The sequence below is a fragment of the Octopus sinensis genome, linkage group LG2, assembly GCF_006345805.1.
Source record: "Octopus sinensis linkage group LG2, ASM634580v1, whole genome shotgun sequence".
In the NCBI taxonomy this organism is placed as follows: Eukaryota; Metazoa; Mollusca; class Cephalopoda; order Octopoda; family Octopodidae; genus Octopus; species Octopus sinensis.
The window spans coordinates 196,628,317-196,650,983 of NC_042998.1; the positions used below are offsets into that span (position 1 = coordinate 196,628,317).

At 39.8% G+C, this 22,667-nt stretch overlaps 1 protein-coding gene across 2 annotated transcripts in view; it reads right to left on the reverse strand.

The window, feature by feature from the left end:
• LOC115227230 overlaps positions 1-13,266 on the reverse strand; it is a 41,765-nt gene extending 28,499 nt beyond the window's left edge. Inside the window, exons 1-3 of one of the 2 annotated variants that reach the window (XM_036500667.1) lie at positions 13,159-13,266; positions 9,900-9,937; positions 7,784-7,835 (exon numbers count right to left, since the gene is read on the reverse strand). In XM_036500667.1, coding sequence (XP_036356560.1) covers positions 7,784-7,835; positions 9,900-9,937; positions 13,159-13,170 — 102 coding nt within the window. In that variant the 5' untranslated portion in view covers positions 13,171-13,266. Of the gene's footprint in view, positions 1-1,982; positions 2,284-7,783; positions 7,836-9,899; positions 9,938-13,158 lie in introns of those variants that run through there. The other variant, XM_036500668.1, reaches the window with a different exon arrangement.
• Positions 13,267-22,667: the final 9,401 nt, after the last annotated feature.

Consider the following 22,667-nt stretch of genomic DNA (forward strand, 5'->3'; position numbering starts at 1 on the left):
ATCAGACATTTAAATTGCAGAACATCTTACACAATTCGAAACTGATTTTCTTTCTTTCCTTAAATTTTAGAGAAAAGCTTCTCAGGTGGGTTTTTTTTACATATATGATTCATGTCGCATTTAAACTTTCAGCAACAGTTACCTACAATTATATTTTGTGTGAGAAAAGGACGACTTACATACTGCACTGACTTCCTTAATACAACACCTCACTCGGTTGTGCAAGTTGCATGGTGACCCCACAAGTGTTTGTGCCAAATAGAAATAATGGAAAAAAAAAAAGAAATGAAGGAAATTTCAAATGAAGAAAAAATAGCTTTGAAAACAGCTTGAAGCAGGGGCAGGCTGAGCCTTCAGTAAAACGGGCACTGCTCGAGGGCCCATACTCTAATCAATGCTAAGGCGCCCGGTAAACAGTTGTGCCCGAGGGTTCTTAATACTCTCGGTCCGCCCCTGGCTTGAAGGATCAGGTAAAATATACCCTTATAAACGCAAAAAAAGTGGCCCATCCATAAAGGTATTTTACCTGATTACATAGCTATTCTTCTGCAATCAAGATTTTCTTCATTTCTAAGATGCCAACTCACTCAGTGCTTCAGGGTTTGTTCATAAAGATGTTCTAACAATCGAAAAAATATAAATACCTATTCATTGAGTTGCATTTATCAACTGTCCTAATACACACACACACACACAAGGCATACCTACACATACCTGCGACTTTGTTTCCTCATAACTTTTAGAAAAATAGATATTTTTTAAAATGAAATCTTCTACAGATACCTCTCAGATGGTGTAGATTACTATAATATCGGAATTTAATGTGAAAAATACGTATGTGTACGTTGGGCACGTCTACATACATACTGAGTTACACAAATTTTTCGAAACTTCAGTTTCATTTTCTAGATACACGTGATGTGTATCAGTTATGTATTTTTACGCGCCCAACAAACTTTTTTCTATTCATATTGAATTCCGATATAACTGTAATCTTCACCAACTAGAATATATTTAAAGAAAATTTCAGGAAAAAAAAAAGAAAACAAATTTCAGGAAGTTGAGAAAACAAAGAAACGTGGGAATTTTCTGAAATTCTTCTCTCCACTCTCGAAAAAAATTTTTTTTTTCTCACAACAATTTCTGATATAACTGAAACAGGTATTCTTTCGGTTTGACTCGACGATACGTTTTTGTGAAAATTCATTTTAAAATATCCATTTTTCTGAAAGTTATGAAGAAATAAAGTCGGAGACACATTAGTGGAGATATGCCTCTATATAATATGTATTTCTTTACTACCCACAAGGGGCTAAACACAGAGGGGACAAACAAGGACAGACAAAGGGATTAAGTCGATTACATCGACCCCAGTGCGTAACTGGTACTTAATTTATCGACCCCGAAAGGATGAAAGGCAAAGTCGACCTCGGCCTATGCCTCTATATAATATGAGCTGAGAAAGGATTGAAAAATCGCTTTGGCCCCTGTTTGGCTGTGGATTTGTAATCCTTTTATATTGACATCACGCGAAAATGCTCCCACTACCCTTTATAAAGTGGTTGCAAAAACCAAATGACACGGAACAAGCACCAGTCTGCGACAGTAGTGGATGCTAATGGGAAATGATTGAAATTATGATGACCCGTCCAACCCATGCCAGCGTGGAAGACGCACATGAAATGACGACGATCTCTGTTTACATACACAAGAAGGAACATAGGAACTCAGTGCTTCAAAGTTGTTAGTAAGAAAGTTTTTAAATTGCAACTGATTTTTCAGAGAGAGAAAAAAAGAAGAAAACGGCGGGAGAATTGAGGAAAAACAGAATATAAAATAATAATACGCCATAAGAAGGAGCAGATAAGGAAGATGGATGTAGTAAATGTTTCTATTGTGAATGTTGGGAATAATTTCATGATTGGAGACGATGTTTCCAAGGAGATTTCAAACCGAGCAAAGAATATAATAACAATACTTACAATTAAGGTAGAATAAGGTAATTACTTATAAACTTTGTGTCTGGAATATAGGAATATGTTCATAGCGTCAAAATGTCGTATATTTGTCATTTCAATGAGAAATTTAGTCCACATTTAGTCTAAATATGTTTTGCCAACGGAGGATATTAACAACATAACAACTTCACTGAAACTTATTTATTTACGCCTGTTGCTAAGTCGATTACCTCCCCTCTCTTTCTTCGCTTCTCACATTTACCTCCCCTGATTATTAGCATCATTTTTGGCGCCATTTCGTTTCTAGGCCCCCAACTACAGGGAAAGACGTATTTTTCTTTGTCAAAAATATGTATTTTCCAGGTCCAAAACGGAAATTCTTCTCGTACATGGAAAGTCACAGTTTAATGAAATTTTTAAAACTTCAAACGATAAACTAATCAAACACCTTTAAATAACTGTTCCAATGGGTTTTCATTCATTTCAACGGTGTCAATAGCACCAATTTGAATTGAATCTCTCTAATTATAAAGCTGAAGTTGTCTGTGTGTGGCAGGTTAGGTAGCCTTCAACTAACACTATCTTCTCCGAGACCCTGCAGCACAAGTTGACCAAAATTGAGAGCATGATAGAAGGAGGTTTGCTCTTCCTTTCGTAGAAGAAAAAATTCAAATCAGACCATGTTAACACCAAAAATTACTTACATCAAAAAGGTGCTTTTTTTTCTATGAAAATCCCTATTTTTTACGATGTTTTGACTGCTGTGTCGTCATCTTTCGGTGTATTTCAACCAGAGTTTGATGACTTGAATAAAAATTCCCAAGATAAATGTGTCTGTTAGAATAATTCCGTTGTTTACTTTCCACACTGAATGTCCATGAAAAGAATAAAAAATATGGAATTGGATGTGTCTTGGTGACAAAACACATCACCTGCAGAACTGACGTCACAGGAACTAATTTAAATGAACGAACACTAATGAAAATGGGTCGTTTCTCGATTATGTCTGTTATATCCTTCCATACTTAAGGTTGCTGTTTGTATTACACAATAGGTTATGTGTTGCACGACAGTGAACATGGATTTTAAGCGGGAAAGGGAAGGCTTCTTTTGTGCGGTTTAATTAATGAAATAAATATACAGTTATTTAAAATACGATAGGCATACAATACCTCAATATCATCATATTTGTTTTTTTCCATTCTAAACTGACTTGAACGATGTTTTAGGTACAGAGGCCCTCTCTGTTGGCAATTCCTTTAGTCGCCCCTTGCAATACGTAGATATATGGTGTGCCTGTTGAAAAACTCGGACCCGTTTGGCTTGGTATATAGGCTTTCAGGAAAATAAACGATGTTATACGAATATAAATACAAAAATACAATAATAATAATAACCGGACATAACAACAGGCTTCATTTCCACACACGCCAGCTGAATTCAAATCGTCCCCAGTCGAAAGACGCCTGTTGTTATGCCCTGTTATTATTATTTTTATTGTATTTTTGTATTTATATTCGTGTAACATTGTCTGTTTTTCCATCCTTGTTTTCGTACACATTCGATGCTTTTTTCCAAGGAATCTAATGCTCTTAGTTTAGTTTTTTCCTTGGGGCTGGCCAGATTGGAGCAATCTCAAGATTAATCAGCCGAAATTGCGAGGATGATCCGGTTCTTGACTGAGGATAAAAGGCTTCGAATGACCTGTCCTTGTTTTTTAGTATCGTCTATCTGGATGTTTTGTTGTCCCTTTTTGTATCACCTAGCTGTCCAGATGTTTTGCGTTCTTGTCCCATTTTGTATTTTATATATATATCATCATATATATATATATATATATAGTGGTGTACATACACTTTGTTCTCATATATATATGTATATGTTTGTGTGTCTGTGTTTGTCCCCCACAACATCACCTGACAACCGATGCTGGTGTGTTTACATCCCCATAACTTAGCGGTTTGGCAAAAGAGACCGATAGAATAAGTACTAGGGTTACAAAGAATAAGTCCTGGGGTCGATTTGCTCGACTAAAGGCAATGCTCCAGCATGGCCACAATCAAATGACTGAAACAAATAAAAGAATATTAAACATAACTTGCCCAGGAACTCTTTGATACCACCTCATACATGGAAGGTACACGCGTCCATGGAATACTCAACCACTTGCACGTTAATTTCATGAGCAGGCTGGTTCCTTGATCAACTGAAACCCTCACCATTGTAACCAAGGGAATGCCAGTTTTGTTTTTAATCATCAGGTGTGGCTGTGTGGTTAGGAGTTCATTTCCCTGATGTCGTCCGCTATAGTCTCGGGTTGATCAAAGTGGATTTGGTAGATGAAAACTGAAAGAAGCCTCTGTGTGGGTGTCTTTGAGTCTATGTTTGTCCCCACCCGACCACTTGACAACCGGTGTTGGTGGGTTTACAGCCCCATAACTTAGAGGTTCAGCAAAAGGAACTGATAAAAAAAATACTAGGCTTAAAAAGATCATGTACTGCGGTTGATCCACTTCGTCTAACAGTTCTAGTGACTGAAGCAAGCAACAGATAAAAGGGTAAAAGACCATTTAGGGTGTCAAACAGGATGGCAACAGAAATATAGCTGGAGTTATTGTTCCTCGGCTGTGATATAAAATATATTTTAAGAACGAATCGAAATCGAACCTCATCCAACGACTGGCACCCATGCCAACCTCCCTTCATTGGACACTAAACTCTGCTTGTGAAGACCTGTTGGGGCAAGTGAAATTGAAATTGAACCAAATCCTATGACTGGCACCCGGCCGTTGCCAGTGCCACTGGACTGGCTCTTGTGCAGGTGGCAAGTAAAGAAACACTGTTTCGACCCTGTGCTTGAGATGACCTATTGAGTCAAGTACATCAACATCAAAAATCAATGGAAATTGTAGTTGTGATACCTGTGCCGGTTGCATGTAAAAAACACCATCCAAACGTGGCCGATGCCAGTGCCACCTTGACTGGCTTCTGTGCTGGTGGCACGTATAAAGCACCAACCGATCATGGCCATTGCCAGTCTCGCCTGGCACCTATGCTGGTGGCACATAAAAAGCATCCACTACACTCATGAAGTGGTTGGCGTCCAACTATAGAAACTCTGCCAGATCAAGATTGGAGCCTGGCGCAGCCATCTGGTTCACCAGTCCTCAGTCAAAATCATCCAACCCATGCTAGAATGGAAAGCGGACGTTAAATGATGATGATGATTTTAAGAAGGAATTGAAATGAAGGTGTTTGGTGTTCAATTCCCTGTGTTTCTAACGCTGCAATTATCAAAATAATTGAGATTTCTTTTTCATGTTATAAAGAATTTACAAATCAAAAGTAAAAATACGTATTTATTAATTGCTGATATTACTTTCCAGAAGCACCAGTCTTTCAGCTGTTCTTTCCTTCCTTGCGTTCTTTCATAAACGTTCTTTGAAAGCATCGAGTTCTTCATTATCAATCAAAGCTTGCCTATGTTTGGTTTTAGCATGTTTTAAATCTTCGACAAAGTTTTTGAGAAGATCTTCAAATTCTGGACAGACATGAGCAAAAAAACATTTGAAGCTAATTATGATGATTAAAAGAAACATCATTAGACATTTACACGTATAATATTTCGACTGCAATGGACATAAGGTGGATGGATGGATGGATGGACAGATGTTTATATATTTATATGATACAGATCATACACAAATCACAATTTGTATCAAGTATTTGTGTTATACCCTTATAAATTAAGGGTCAGTTTAAACGGACGATTGGCATGAATGGGTTAAGCAAGAACCAGAGGTCAATAACAAGTAAGAGAGATGGTATGGAAAGCAGTGACTATTGGGGTCGACTAAAAATCTCAATCTCTACTCTTTCCAATGCCGCCAGGAGTGCTACAAAATTTGTGTGATGTGGAAATATTCCATCAATATTGCTCAAATGATATTGGCATCAGTTTTAAAATCCATCCAAGACTTGGCCCCATGCTATCTGCCCACTTCAAAAAGTTACAAACACCCACTTGATATATCGATAAATAAAACCACTAGAGTTGTTTTGTAACTCTTTTACCTGTTTCAGTCATTTGACTGTGACCATGCTGGAGCACCACATTTAGTCAAGCAAATCGACCCCAGGACTCATTCTTTGTAAGCCCAGTACTTATTCTATCGGTCTCTTTTGCTGAACTGCTAAGTTACAGGGACGCAAACACACCAGCATCGGTTGTCAAACAATGTTGTGGGGACAAACACAGACACACAAACATATATACACACACACATACATACATATATATATACGATGGGCTTCTTTCAGTTTCCGTCTACCAAATACACTCACAAGGCTTTGGTCAGCCCGAGGCTATAGTAGAAGACACTTGCCCAAGGTGCCACGCAGTGGGACTGAACCCGGAACCATGTGGTTGGTAAACAAGCTACTTACCACACAACCACTCCTGTGCCTAAAGTCAGAGTAAATTCATGATTATTTTAGAATTTAAGTGAAATATTGGTATTTTAGTTTGAAATATAGTAAAGATTACATTAAAACATCTTTCAACCAAATGAACTTTCTCTTTTGGTTTTATCATTACTAAGCTAAAACAACAATGGGTTTGTCGCATCCTTAGTACTGACATGCATAAGATCTGGTCATCAAATCTAAGTAGAGACTTCAAACTTGAAATCTTCAAAGCCACAGTCGAACCAATTCTACTATATGGCTCAGAAACCTGGACGTTATCAAAGAAGTTTGAGAGGCGGTTGGATGGAACCTACATTTGCCTCCTTATAAGAGCTCAAAATCTCTCGTGGAAGCGCCATCCAACCAAAGTACAAATATATGGGAAACTACCACCTGTATCATCTCTTGTGAAAGGTAGAAGTGTCCAGTTTGCTGGACATTGTTGTAGAGCTGAAAACGAGGTAATTTCTACTCTTCTCCTCTGGAAGTCATCTACTCGCAATGCCAGAGGGCGCACACTCTCCTACCCTGATGTAATCTCCAGGGATACAGGCATCCAGCAACAGGACCTCCATAATGCTATGATGGACTGTGAGGTCTGGCGTAGCATGGTAAATTCCATTGTCTCGACCACAGTCGAACAATGATGATAATGATAGTACTGAATCAGTTAAAATATATAGGTGTGTAACGAACTTAGCGAGTGTGAATATCTTGTCTTGTACTTTCGGGGTACAAGAAAGCAATCACTCACTAGCCGTTGCTTTAATAATCCAGAAATCTACTAGTCAGAAACAACAAGACGCAGACATAAAATATATATATTCTACTTTATTCTCTTTCTTGGTAACAGTAACAATAAGTGTGTTATCTGATGTCCTTGGTTCTGGGCGCACAAGGCTGAAAGTTAATCGATTGTAATATTTACAATATTCAGCCGCCAAAACCAGAACGGGTTCAAGATGGCGTCGAACAATGGAGACGATGTTGGTCTGCAACAATTTGGTTAAAGGCCTTTGGTAAGGACTGCTAGAAGCAAGTTCAAACGGAGAGAAAATATGCGTGACCGTCGCGTTCAATCGCTGCCGTCCCAAGTCGCCGCTGCTGCTGCTAGCGGTCAAACGTTCCACGACCCCCCCTGCCTCGCTAACTATCACGTAGGCAAAAGGGTCGTGCTTCCAGTGGTTCGCGCATGCGCGAAAGGGCCCTTCCTTTCTCTGCCTTGGTAAAGGCACCAACACGCGCGAAATACAAATGGACGGTGCGCGAGCGCGCACCGCTATAGGGTCACTACAGGTGGCTATTAAAGAAAACGTAGACAGTATATTAATGTAACACAATGTAAAAGTATGGCTTACCAAGCACATTTTCTGAAAGAATGCTTTTATGGGGTGACACAGCAGGAAACTCCTGAAGCAAAGAAGACAGAAAAAGAAAAAATACATTTGAGAGGAGAAACTGCATCTCAAAGATTGGCCTTCGTTACCCTAACAAAGCTTAGACATGACCCAAATTGTAGTACAGTTTCCACATCTGGAATGGTGCTGCAGTTACGAACACCAAGACATCTTACACTATATCCAAAAATGACCATATGGCTGAGTGGTGTGAGGTAAATCACCAAGGACTACAGATCTACTGCATCTCTCACTGTCTTTCGCAATTATAACTACAAATTATCATCATTACCACTGCCTCCACTGACATTTCTTCATAATAATGTTTACTAATCAATTTCTACTGTTAGAATTGGTGACCCACGACTTCAACTAAAAACTTTATCATTACAAATATTCTAATAAAAACTCTGCTGTTACAAATGTAATGTGACAGGAATTGAACCCCTGAATCACTCAACTATTTTGTTTTGTAACTGTTGAAAACTGGAACCAATTATGAAAAGTCAAGTATCATATTGATCTTGAATGGATTAATGGCTAAGTCAACCTAAGCAGAGTGTAAAGATTAAGGTGCAAAACCAAATAATATAGAGTTACCCTTTTTGTTACTATATTTGTATGAAAATACACCAACTTTGATTTAATTACTTTAAAAGAAAACGAAGAATTTAGAAAATAACTGTCATTGTTATTAAGCTGGTGTAAGGTGGCAAGATGGCCAAATCGTTAGCACACCAGGTAGGAGGAATTACAACTGTGTTTCATGGTCTGCTACCACAACAGCTCCTTTATAGGGTCCAGTTAGCTCAAGACATCATCAGGAGGAACCACGTCCGGTTTTGGCCCCTACTCTTCTACCATTTTGATGTGGTGGGGCCCCTCCTTTCAGAGCTGTCTTCAGTCCTGGTGTTGGGTGCATGTCTTCTTTCTTCTGTTCCCTTAACATCATTTGGTCTGTCTTTACATTCTGAGTTCAAATTCTACCAGGGTCAACTTTGCCTTTAATCTATTTCAGGGTCAATAATATAAGTACCAGTTAGGCACTGGGGTCTGTGTAATTGACTTAGTCCCTCTCCCATAACATTGCTGAACTTGGGCCAATATAGGAAACCATAATTAAAATGTCGTTTGGAACGTAAATTAATGTGAAACCTTGATAGAAAGTTTTAGTTACGATCTCTTTAAAACAGTGAATATATTTCATAGAACCAGGGGATCTCTCAAACAGGTTGATATCAAAAGGGTTAAGCTTCAAACCACAGCCCACATGCCCCTACTGTTTGAGATAAATAAGTGTACTGTTTGAGATAAATAAATATTTATTTCTTTATTGCCCACAAGGGGACAAACAAAGGGATTAAGTCAATTACATCAACCCCAGTGTGTAACTGGTACTTTATTTATCTACCCCGATAAGGCGACAAGCTGGCAGAAACGTTAGCAAACCGGTCGAAATGCTTTGTGGTATTTCGTCCGCTGCTGCATTCTGAGTTCAAATTCCACCGAGGTCGACTTTACCTCTCATCCTTTTGGGGTCGATAAATTAAGCACCAGTGACGCACTGGGGTCGATGTAATCGACTTAATCTGTTTATTTGTACTTGTTTGTCTCCTCTATGTTTAGCCCCTTGTGGGCAATAAAGAAATAGGTACTTAATTTATCAACCCCGAAAGGATGAAAAGCTAAGTTGACCTCAGCGGAATTTGAACTCCGAACGTAACGGCAGACGAAATACCTATTTCTTTACTACCCACAAGGAGTTAAACACAGAGAGAACAAACAAGGACAGACAAACAGATTAAGTTGATTACATCGACCCCAGTGCATAACTGGTACTTATTTAATCGACCCCAAAAGGATGAAAGTCAAAGTCGACCTTGGCGGAATTTGAACTCAGAACGTAATGGCAAATGAAATACCGCTAAGCATTTTGCCCGGCGTGCTAACGTTTCTGCCAGATCACCGCCTTAATAAATATATATTGATTGATAATTGCATCAGAGTGATTTGGTTTCTCGCTTTCTTCAAAAGAGAGCTCCAGTAAATATTTAAAGTAAAGAAGGTAGTATATTACCTCTTCAGGGATAGAATAAAATGCTTCTTCTTCAGCTTCTGTAATATAAAAGCAAGTGAATTCCATTATAAAAAAATATCAACTTATAACAATTCACATTCAAACATTCAAGATAAATCTTAACTTATGGAATAATGGGGAAACAAAATTGAAATAATGTTTCTGGATCCTAAGAAATGAAGCCAACTTTGCAATCCATATAGTTGCAACATTTCAAAGAAATATATATATGCATACATTGGGATCACCAATACTTTATTATCTCCCCTTCTTTCTACCTCTCTTGTCCTACCCTTTTTTTCCCTCAAGATTTTTTATTCTCTCCCTGTTTATTTTCTCTTATTGCTTTCTATTGAAGAGCTTAAGCTCAAAACATAAAACACTTTCTCACTTTCCCAAGCGTCAAACTAACACACCTGCTTGCTGTTCATACACCTGTCTTCATCACCTTTTGTTTACCTGTAAATTCCAACTCTCTCTCTATATATATATAAATTGAGATAGGGGTTGTGAGTGCAACCCACCATGGGATAACATGTATCCAATATGAGCATAATGAGGCACCCATGGCTGAAACAGCTGTAAGATGTAGTTTATATTTATATTTGTATTTATTTATATTCACTTATACATACTGTACTTATTGTATCGTATTACTCATTGATGTACACTGTTTTGTTCTATATTATTATGTTTGACCTTAATGTTCATTTGTAGTGGTTTAATAAATTATGTGATTGGGTATTATCTAGTAGTTGATTATTGATTAAGGTGTATTTCTCCATTTCCTTATTTTGTATATATATATATATATATATATATATATATAGCAAGGATTTGTGTCCTAGTTGCCAGATACTTGGTTGGGCCATGCTGGAGTACCACCTTTAGTCGAATAAATTGAGCCTAGGACTTATTTTTGTAAGCATAGTACTTATTCTATTGGTCTCTTTTGCCGAATCCCTAATGTTACATAGGCGTAAATGCACCAACATCAGTTTTCAAGCGACAGTAGGGGAGACAACTACACACACACGTACACACACACATATATATATGTATATACATACATATACGAAGGGCTTCTTTCAGTTTCTGTCCACCAAATCTACTCACAAGGCTTTGGTCAGCCAAAGACCATAATAGAAGACACTTGTCGAAGGTAACATGGCGTAAGACTGAACCCAGAAGCATGTGGTTGAGAAGCAAGCTTCTTACCACACAGCCACTCCTGTGAATGTATGTATGTAAATATGCATGTATGTATGTATGTATGTATGTATAGCAGCTAAGCCTGGTTTCACCTGGTCGGGTTGGATGATGTGGCTGTAAAACCTGCTCTGTGTAAGCATTCGACTTGTTTGGGCATGCTTACATTAAAAAACAATTTTAGAATGACTTTTTTCTGTCAAAACAATAAAAATAACTGATCAAAATATAAAAAAACCAAGATTCAACCAAATAAAAAATAAACCCAAATACTAAGCGAACAAAGATGAACCATCCCACTTCCATTGCAAGTACACACGCACACACACAAACACAGACACACATACACATACACACATACCCCACCCTTTTACATACACACAGTGTTGAAACGCTGTTTGATTTATTTTTTCAGCGTACAATTTTCATCATCCCACTACCAAGTATGACATCACCCCTTCCTTCCTTATTCATCTATCACTCCTTCCTTTCTCATTCATAAACACGAGAGTATTATTATAGTAGATTATCTCGGTAACCATGGGAGCTATGAAAAAATACAGCAACACCACCGGATCATTCTGCACATCTGTGTAATTTTTTGCGCAATTCCACACAGTGAATCCCAAGACAAGAAAGAATCGCCCATGTCAAATTTATATGTGTATATATATATATATATATCATCATCATCATCATCTTCATCGTTTAGCGTCCGTTTTCCATGCTAGCATGGGTTGGACGGTTCTACTGGGGTCTGTGAAGCCAGAAGGCATATATATATATATATATATAATATATATATATATATATATACATACATATATATATTATATATATATATATATATATATATATATATATATATATATATATATATATATATATGCATATAAATTTATGCAGATACACACACACATTGTGATACAGAGATGTGTTATCTGTTTCCCTACTCTGATTCCTTATAGTGTTATTAGTAAATTAATTTTGGTCTGTTTTATACACACACAAGTTCAATTAAAAATGCAGTAATATGCACAATTCTTCTCAACTCCAATTCTGTGATTTATTTCAGGTGAACATTAACCAATGATTCATTAAAAGATTCATTAGTCTGTTGTAGCTCTGGCTGAGGAGACACAACAATGTTGAAACACCAGGGTTCTCAAAGATCCCCGATGCTAATGAATCAAATGTGTTATGAAAGAAGAAGCAGTTCTCCAAATAATGAAATACAGCAGTGATTAGCATATTCATGTTCCTGTGATCAATGACAGGCCTGCCTGACTGGCTCCTGTACCGGTGGCACATAAAAAGCACCCACCACACTCTTGGAGTGGTTGGCGTTAGGAAGGGCATCTAGCTGTAAAAACTCTGCCAGATCAAGATTGGAGCCTGGTGCAGCTACTGGCTCTCCAGACCTCAGTCAAACCGTCCAACCCATGCTAGCATGGAAAGCAGACGTTAAATGATGATGATGATGTGTTTCCCGAAATGTTAAATGTAAATATAATTATTGTCAAGCATAATCATTGACAACGTCACCTTGCTGGCACATGTGCCAGTGACATGTGTAAAACAACATTCGAGAGTGGTCGTTGCCAGTGCCGCTGGACTGGCTCCCATGCAGGTGGCACGTAAAAAACACCTTTTGACCGTGGTCGTTGCCAGTAGAATGTAAAAAGCACCCACTACACTCTCAGAGTGGTTGGCATTAGGAAGGGCATCCAGCTGTAGAAACTTTGCCAGATCAGATTGGGGCCTTGTGCAGCCTCCTGGCTTCTCAGTCCTCAATCAAACTGTCCAACCCATGCCAGCATGGAAAGCGGATGTTAAATGATGATGATGATGATGAATTTACTGATTCTTGCAGTTCCCATGCACAGGATGAATTTTTAAGAAGTAACCGAAAAAAAAACCCATCTTTTGTTGCATTTTGTCCCTAATTAAGCAATTTTCAGATTAATTTGTTGTGAGAGGGGGTTTCCTTTTCATGTTTTATGTTACACTGCCCCTCCCCAAAGAAGCCATTTACAATAAATGCCATTACCGTGTGGTACATATACAACTGTTTGATCCATCACATCTGAACGCTCTTCGAAATCAGACAGGCTTTCTTCATAATCTTTATCTCCTAAAAACAACTCTTCTTTCAATTCTGGAAGCACATCAACAAAAGAAATGTTTAGATATAAAGTTTAAAAGAAATCATTGTTAGATATTTAACACATTTTACAATAATGGAAATCTCTCTCTCTCTCTCTCTCTCTCTCTCTCTCTCTGTCTCTCTCTCTCTCTCTCTCTCTCTCTCTCTCTCTATTGGTTCTTTATTTTATTGACCCCGAAAAGATGAAAGGCAAATGTGACCTTGGCAGGATTTGAACTCAGAAGGTAAAGACGGATGAAATGCCTCTGAGCATTTTGTCCGGCGTATCAACAATTATGGTAGTTCACCGCCTTGCATCAGCCAAATTATGTCAACTCCAATATCCCTACACATTTGTTGGGGGTTTGTTGGAGAAACAGAAAGCTGATGAAGGACAGTGCTTTTAATTTACCTATAGGCATAGGAGTGGCTGTGTGGTAAGTAGCTTGCTTACCAACCACATGGTTCCAGGTTCAGTCCCACTGCATGGCACCTTGGGCAAGTGTCTTCTGCTATAGCCTCGGGCTGACCAAAGCCTTGTGAGTGGATTTGGTAGACGGAAACTGAAAGAAGCCCGTCATATACATATATGTATGTGTGTGTGTAAGTTTGTGTTTGTGTGTTTGTACCCCCAACATTGCTTGACAACCGATGCTGGTGTGTTTACGTCCCCATCACTTAGCAGTTCGGCAAAAGAGACCGATAGAACAAGTACTAGGCTTACAAAGAATAAGTCCTGGGGTCGATTTACTCAACTAAAGGCGATGCTCCAGCATGACCACAGTCAAATGACTGAAACAAGTAAAAGGGTATGCCAATAGTTCTATGTATAAACTAGCTATAAAAATGTTGCAAGCCAAACAAAAGGGAGGCAGTTATCACTACAAGGTATTACCTGGTATATATCGTGTCCTATCCATTAGGCCCACTGTGGAAACGTCCCCTTCAGCTGCTAGATAAGACGAGTACCATTTACTTTGATTCACATTCCTCTTAAGTTCAGCTTCTTCTAATTCTAACTCTTCCTCAAAGCTTTTTATAGCATTTAGAAACTCTGAAAAGACATCAAAGAAACATTAATTTAGATATGAGGCCACATTTGTCTATCTGAGACCTTGTTCCTTGTACATGTGTAGAACAGGGCTCTGCAACCGGTATGCCATAGCATGTATTCCACAGCACACTGGTGTGCCATGAGATGATGCTAGGTGTGCTGCAGTGTAACCTGAATATAATTTTCTTCCTTGTACTTTTAGTTGTAATTTTAAAACATCTTTCAACCAAATGAACTTTCTCTTTTGTTTTTATCATTACTAAGCTAAAACAACAATGGGTTTGTCCCATCCTTAGTACTGAATCAGTTAAAATATATAAGTGGTTATCAAAGTAAACGTTACTACTATGGTACTCCGTCGGTTACGACGATGAGGGTTCCAGATGATCCGATCAATGGAACAACCTGCTTGTGACATGTGTACCCTTAATGGAGTTCTCGGGGAGATTCAGCATGACACAGAGTGTGACAAGACTGGCCCCTTTGAAATACAGGTACAACAGAAACAAGAAGAAAGAGTGAGAGTAAGCTGTGGTGAAAGAGTACAGCAGGGTTCACCCCACCCCTGTCAGAGCCTTGTTGTTGTTGTTGTTGTTGTTGTTAAGCAACAAGATAGGTAAGGGTGATTAGGTGATGGTCTAGGGCTTAGGGGTAGGAGACGCCAGACCTTGGGAAAAAAAATACTTTGGTCATCTTGTAGTCGAGAGCTCTTCGTTGACGCCTGACACCACTGGGAGGTGAACCTCAAAGTCACTGGAAATGGAGATCTTCAGGTCCAAATTCTTGAACGGCGCCAGAGCCTCATGGAGTTTTAGGTGTTTTTGCTCAATAAACACTCACAATGCTCAGTCTGGGAATTGAAACCGCGATCCTATGACTGTGAATTTGCTGCTCTAACCACTGAGCCATTGCACCTCCACAAAGTAAATGTAGACGGTATATTAATGTAACATAAAGTAAATTTATGGTTTACCTTGTATTTCAAGTTGAGTAGAAATGCTCAATCGGTTATCAGGAGCTGGCAAGTCTATAGTATGAAGCTGTTGAGAAAGTTCCAAAGAAGGTTCCGAAGGAGGCGCTCGGGAAGTTCTCACAGGATGTGCTCGAGAAGTTCTCACAGGTGGAGGTCTGAGACAACATAATAAACGATACTGAAATAAACGAAGGAAAAGCAATGTGGTGATATTCTCACAAAGTATTAGTGTAATTAGGAAAATGGGTTCAAAAGCCTCCGGTTCATAAATTTAAAATACTTCATAGTTGTTTAATCAGAAACTTGGCTGCTTGGTCAAAATCTCAGGGTCACTACTTCTAGTTAGTTAAAGAATGTTCAAAGAGATTACAACATTTAGTCATATACAGAAAGGGTCAAAGGTCACAGAGGGATCCCAGAATTCAATAACTCCTTTTTCTTTGAAATGTGTGCAGTCGGTGACTGGGCAGTACGGCAAATGAGCTAGTGCGTGTGTACGCGTGAGGACGTATACACGAGTGCAGGTGCGCGTATCAAAATTCACTGTAAAAATGAGCTCAGGTGATCGAACGAGTATATTCTCAATCCATGATATCGAAGATCTTCTTGTAGGGTTGCAGTGTATGAAATGCCTTGAAGGTTTTTCAGAAGTGAAATGTGTCTGGCGCTGTTGTCGTGGGTAATTGCTGGGGTTAGCAAGAACGAAAGTGTAGCATGCTGGGGGGGGGGGGGGATGCGCGAGACAGGTAATTTTTCTCCCTTCAATACGTGACCAAACAGGGGTCTAACAGAGGGAAATTATGTCTAAGCATGAGCGCAGAGCATGTGAACATCCGACATGCATCGAGTCTGGAAAAGAGCTGAGCTGAGCTTGCACAAACAAGGCAGTAGAGGCATGATAGAGTTGCGTGTGTGTGTGTGTGCAAAAGGGCTCATGGCTGAGGTAGTATGCTAATGTAGTGATTACAAATACAGTGTTGAATATGCCAATGCTTAAGGCAGTGCTGGATATTTCAGCCAGTGCATCAGGTATTAAACACCTTGAAATGTGCAGGAGCAAGAATGAGGCATGTGGCGCATTGTAGAGGAAGAACAACTTTCTCTATGCATACGCGACTGACCTAGGGTCTTACAGAGGGAGGATGGAAAACAAGCAAGAAAGGCAGGGTATGGTGCATGAATGAGATAGTGTTAACATGTATCATCATCATCATCATTTAACGTTTGCTTTCCCTGCTAGCATGGGTTGGATGGTTTGACTGTGGGCTGGCAAACCAGATGGCTGCACCAGGCTTCAATCTTGATCTGGCAGAGTTTCTACAGCTGGATGCCCTTCCTAACGTCAACCACTCCGAGAGTGTAGTGGATGCTTTTTACGTGCCACTCAGGTGGTACTGGCAACGACTTTGCTCTTTTTTTTTTTTTTTTTTTTTTACACATGCCAACGGCACAGGTGCCAGTAAGGCGATGCTGGTAATGATCCTGCTCGAATGGTGCCTCCTACATGCCACCGGCGCAGAAGCCAGTTAGCCGCTCTGGCAACGATCATGCTCGGATGGTGCTCTTAGCACCATGTTTCCAAAATGAACGAAAAAAAGTATATGCAAAATGCAACGTGCGACAATGTGATTGAAAGAAAGTGGAAGTGCATTCTGTCTGAATGGAGGCATGAACCAATGGCTAAGTCCACCTAAACAGATTGGCATTTGAGTCAGAGTGGATTGTTATCTTCTTCAAAAGAAAGCCCTAGTAAATGGTTTCAGCAGATAAGTTATTTAAGAGAATACTTACTCCCTTTGGAATACGGGGTAACATTGCCGCAATATCTTCAGGATCTGCAATGTAAAAGGGGAGAATTCCATTCATCATCATCATCATCATCATCATTTAGCGTCCGTTGTCCATGCTGGCATGGGTTGGATGGTTTGACCAGGGCTGGCACGCTGGAAGGCTGCACCAGACTCCAGTCTGATTTGGCATGGCTTCTGTGGCTGGATGCCCTTCCTAATACCAACCACTCTGAGAGCATAATGGGTACTTTTACGTGCCAGTGGCACAGGTGCCATTTGTGTGACACCGGTATCTGCCATGACTTTGATTTCACTTAGCTTGAGGGGGTCTTCTTCTCAAGCATGACGTAATGCCAAAGGTCTCGGTCATTAACCCTGTGAGACCCACTGGCTTTGCTGTATCCCTCAGTGTACATGTATCTTCCGGCTTCTATCTTTCTCACTAAACACATACTCAATGACCACTAAGCCAATGAATGTATTTTTCTGGCAAACTACCAGGTGTGTACTGTATGGTTTATTAACTACTACATTATTTACATTAGACATATATGTATCCTCAACTTGTTTGTTGTGACCACAATGTTTCGGCTGATTTACTCTCCAGCCTTCATCAGGTGTCCTGGAAGAATTTTGAACCCAACCTCTATAACTTTCCATGAGCTTATAGTGTAATGGTTAAGAGCATGGGCTACTGACCCCAAGATACCGACTTCAATTCCAAGCAGCGCCTTGAATAAATAATAATGATGATGATGATGATGATGATGATGATGATAAAAATAATAATAATAAATAGAATAGGAAGCCAGACATAGTTTTAATTGAGAAAGAAAACAAACTATGCTGGATCTTAGATATTTTAAAATTTACAGGAGGGGGGGTAACTTGAGGTGAGAAATTGATTGGGAGACGTTTTGGGGCGCTACAGTGGTTGCTTTGCTGTGAAAATGGGGATTTTATTGATTTGGGGGGACACTTTGGGGTCTAGATTGGACACCTTTTGCCCGATTTCAATCAAATTTTCAACATGGTAAAGTGGAAACGGATTTGTAATTTAAGCGCGGGAAAATGGGTTCGAAATTTTGAAAATTAAGGCAAGATTTATGAAGTTGAAAAAAATTTCTCATTTTTATGTATTTTTGCCTTTTATTTTTTATTGTTTAAAGTTTTCATTTTTTCTTAAAGAAATTTACAGCTGCATGTAGCCCGTGTTTAGAGCTTTCATTTGCATGGTCAATCGTCGAACAATTCCCAAAATAATTACTAAATTTAACAAAGAAATCCACTTTCTTCTTATTTTTAATCGCTCAAATAGTGGCACGTACAAAAGGCAAATGTGCTTTCCGTTGTCACTGCCTGATAATTATGATTGATCTTTCAAAATATTTTCTTTCTCAACTTACTCAAGATCTTTTGTTTTTTATAAATGGGAGAGAGATAGATAGAGAAAGACAGAGAGTAAGAGAAAGCGAGGGAGAGTCTGAGAGAAAGGAAGAGTAAGAGAGTGGGAAAGTGAGAGAGAAAAGAGAGAAAAACAAAGAGGGAGAATGTGGCGATAAGAAACAGAAAGGAAGCAACAGAAAGTAACAACCACACCCTCACCCGTGCGTAGAGCGGGTCACCTTAAGCTAGTAAGTTAATAGAAAGATAGAGCTGTCAGGGCTTCCCTCTAATTCTTTAGTGATAAATGTGATATGTTGTAAACCAAATGACAGAGAGGCACTTAGCACTACACAATATTACCTAGCGCTGGAGGTGATCTCAAAATTGATTTTCTCTTCACTATATCCATCGAGGGTTTCAGGCGAGGTTCACGGCGGAGCACTGGTAAAATATAAATAAAATATACTTTTTAGATATAACCAGGTTGTTGTTTGCTGCTACACTGCAGGTAAAAATATTTGTTAAACATGCACATACATCTGCATAAATGATTAAAGTGAAGGTCATTTTTTTAAAGTCTGTATTCAAACGAGGTCTTTGCCAGTGCCGCTGGACTGGCCCCTGAGCAGGTGGCACGTAAAAAGCACCATTTGGGCGTGGCCATTGCCAGTACCACCAAACTGGCCCTCGTGCCGGTGGCACGTAAAAGCACCCACTACACTCTCGGAGTGGTTGGCGTTTGGAAGGGCATCGAGCTGTAGAAACTCTGCCAGATCAGATTGGAGCCTGATGCAGCCTCATGGCTTCCCAGACACCAGTCGAACTGTCCAACCCATGCTAGCATGGAAAACGGACGTTAAACGATGATGATGATGATGTCTTGTCTATATGTTGAAAGTCTCTCAAACACACACACACAAACAATCTCACTAAAATAACTAAATATATATTATATATTCATATAAAACGAAAAAATAAATATGCCCTTTAAAAGCCTAGCCAGGCTCATGGGCCCGGTTTCCCAGTTTCAATGGCGTATGTGTTCCCCAGCTGGATGGGACACCAGTCCATCGCAGCGTTACTCATTTTTGCCAGCTGAGTGGACTGGAGCAACATGAAAGGAGGTGTTTTGCTCAAGAACACAATGCATCATCCGGTCCAGGAATCGAAACCACAATCTTACGATCATGGTGCTGACACCCTAACCACTAAGCCACACGCCTCCACATATATTCATATAGTCACCCGTATTGAAAATCAGGGAATGACTCACGAAGTGGTCATACCCAGTAACTGGTGTAGCAGCACCATAATCAACTGCTACAAAGGTAAAGGTGACGCCTTAGATAGAAATAATTACAGAGGTATCAAATTGTTGAATCAGGAGATGAAAGTTACAGAGAGGGTCACAGCCCAACTAATTAGGGATAGGGTTACTCTAGATGAGCTGCAGTTTGGTTTTGTGTCAGGGAGAAGCACCACTGATGCTATATTTTTGGTAAGGTGTAGGAGAAATATACAGCCTAAGACAAACCTTTGTACTGGGCTTTTGTTGACTTGGAGAAAGCATTTGACAGGGTCCCTTGATCCCTTATCTGGTGATCAATGCAGAAACTAGGGATAAATGAATGGTTGGTAAGAGCTGTAGAACCCATGTATAGGGACACTACCAGTAAGGTGAGAGTTGGCAGCAAGTATGGCAAAGAATTCAGGGTACAAGTAGGGGTTCACCAAGGATCGGTCCTCAGCCTCCTTTTGTTCATCATAGTCCTCCAGGCAAAAACAGAGGAATTCAAGACAGGCTGCCCCTAGGAGTTTCTCTATGCTGACGATCTTGTTTTTATAGCTGAATCACTACCAGAACTAGAGAAGAAGTTCCAGGTACGGAAACAAGGTCTAGAATTAAATGGCCTAAGAGTTAACCAAAAACCAAAGTCTTAGTTAGTAGGAAGGCAGACAAATCACAAATCCCTTCAGTTAGATGGCCCTGCTTAATCTATAGAAAAGGCATAGGTAGAAACTCCATAAGATGCACCTGGTACATCCTATAAGCTATGAACATATAAGAGGTGTAGCAATATCAGGGCAAGGTTAAGAGGGACAATAACTTTTGTATGTGGAAGGTGCACAGGTACAATAAACAGTGAAAATGTAGAGAAAACAGATGCCATCATCTGTCAGGTGAGTAAACTAGAGGTAGTAGACAGCTTCTGTTATCTGGGTGACCAAGTAAGTAGAGGAGGTGGATGCTCCAAGAGCATAGCTGCGAGAATAAGATTAGGCTGGGCAAAGTTCAAAGAGCTCCTACCTCTGCTGGTAACAAAGGACCTTTCCTCAGAGGGAAGGGCATATTGTATGATGCCTTTGTCAGGGGTTTTCTCTAATTCTCTAGTGATAAATGTGATATGTTGTAAACCAAATAAAAGAGAGGCTCTTAGCAATACATAACATTACCTGGTATACTGCCCAAAGGTCTCGTTAAATCGAATTCTGCATCATCATCATCATCTGGAATATATAAACAATACATACCTTATAGATATGATTATAACGACATTTTAAAGCATTTATACTGAAACAGACATGGTGTCCTCCAAAAATGTATGCACACTTTAGAGGAATGCCAATGAGAAATGTTCCAGAAGACTATGGATGTTGATGAGCTCCACAAAGGCACAGGAGTAGAGCAGGAGTGGCTGTGTGGTAAGTAGCTTGCTTACCAACCACATGGTTCGAGGTTCAGTCCCACTGCATGGCATCTTGGGCAAGTGTCTTCTACTATAGCCTCGGGCTGACCAAAGCCTTGTGAGTGGATTTGATAGATGGAAACTGAAAGAAGCCCGTCGAATATATGCATCATCATCATCGTTTAGCGTCTGCTTTCCATGCTAGCATGGGTTGGACGGTTCGACCGGGGTCTGGAAAGCCAGGAGGCTGCACCAGGCCCAGTCTGATCTGGCAATGTTTCTACGGCTGGATGCCCTTCCTAACGCCAACCACTCCATGAGTGTAGTGAGTGCTTTTTACGTGTCACCGGCACAGGTGCCAGACGAGGCTGGCAAATGGCCATGATCGGATGGTGCTTTTTACGTGCCACCAGTATGGAGGCCAGGCGAGGCTGGCAACGGCCACGATCGGATGCTGCTTTTTACGTGCCACTGGCATGGAGGCAGTCGGGGTGGCGCTAGGAAGTCGGGGCGGCATATATATATATATATATATATATATATGTATGTGTATGTCTATGTTTGTCCCCCCAACATAGCTTGATAACCGATGCTGGTGTGTTTGCGTCCCCATAACTTAGCGGTAGAATAAGTACTAGGCTTACAAAGAATAAGTCCTGGGGTCAATTTGTTCGACTAAAGGCGGTGCTCCAGCATGGCCGCAGTCAAATGACTGAAACAAGTAAAAGAGAGGAAGAGAAGTCAAGAAAGGATACTAAGAATGTATTGAGAAACTAGTCACGAGACAGGAATTTAGAAATCAAGCATTCATCGCATTTTATAAAGTTGTCGTTAGAAAAGTTGCATTTCAAGAAATGATTATTGCTTTTAATAAAAACGATCTGAGGAATTTTTCACTGGTCTGGATTTGGTTACAGTTGCAGGCAGGCTTGTAAGACAGGTATGATCAAGGCGGCAAGCTGGCAGAAACGTTAGCACGCCGGGCGAAATGCTTAGCGGTATTTCGTCTGCCGTTAGGTTGTGAGTTCAGATTTCGCCGAGGTCGACTTTACCTTTCATCCTTTCGGGGTCGATTAAATAAGTACCAGTTACGCACTGGGGTCGATGTAATCCGTCGACTTAATACCTATGTCTGTCCTTGTTTGTCCCCTCTATGTTTAGCCCCTTGTGGGTAATAAAGAAATAGGTATGATCCTTGTAAAACAGGTTTGATCCATTATGATCCTTCAGTGGGTGATTCTCTGCAGGTTTTTGCTTTAACATCAATTACTTTGACACTCAAATCAGAGATCAATTGAGAAGTTTCCAGAAATTCCCAGTGCAAGGCCTGATTTAGTTCAGATAGTAGGGTAAGACAGAGATCAGCAGCTGAAAGGATCAATTATGTAGTTGAATCATTTCTCAGCATTCCAGAGTCCAGAATTTTAATGCATATGTTTTTGGCTTGCCATTGTCAGGGAGTTAGAGGTGCATTAAATAAAAACCTGATGTTTATTGCAATCAACCCATTGTATCAAAGCAAA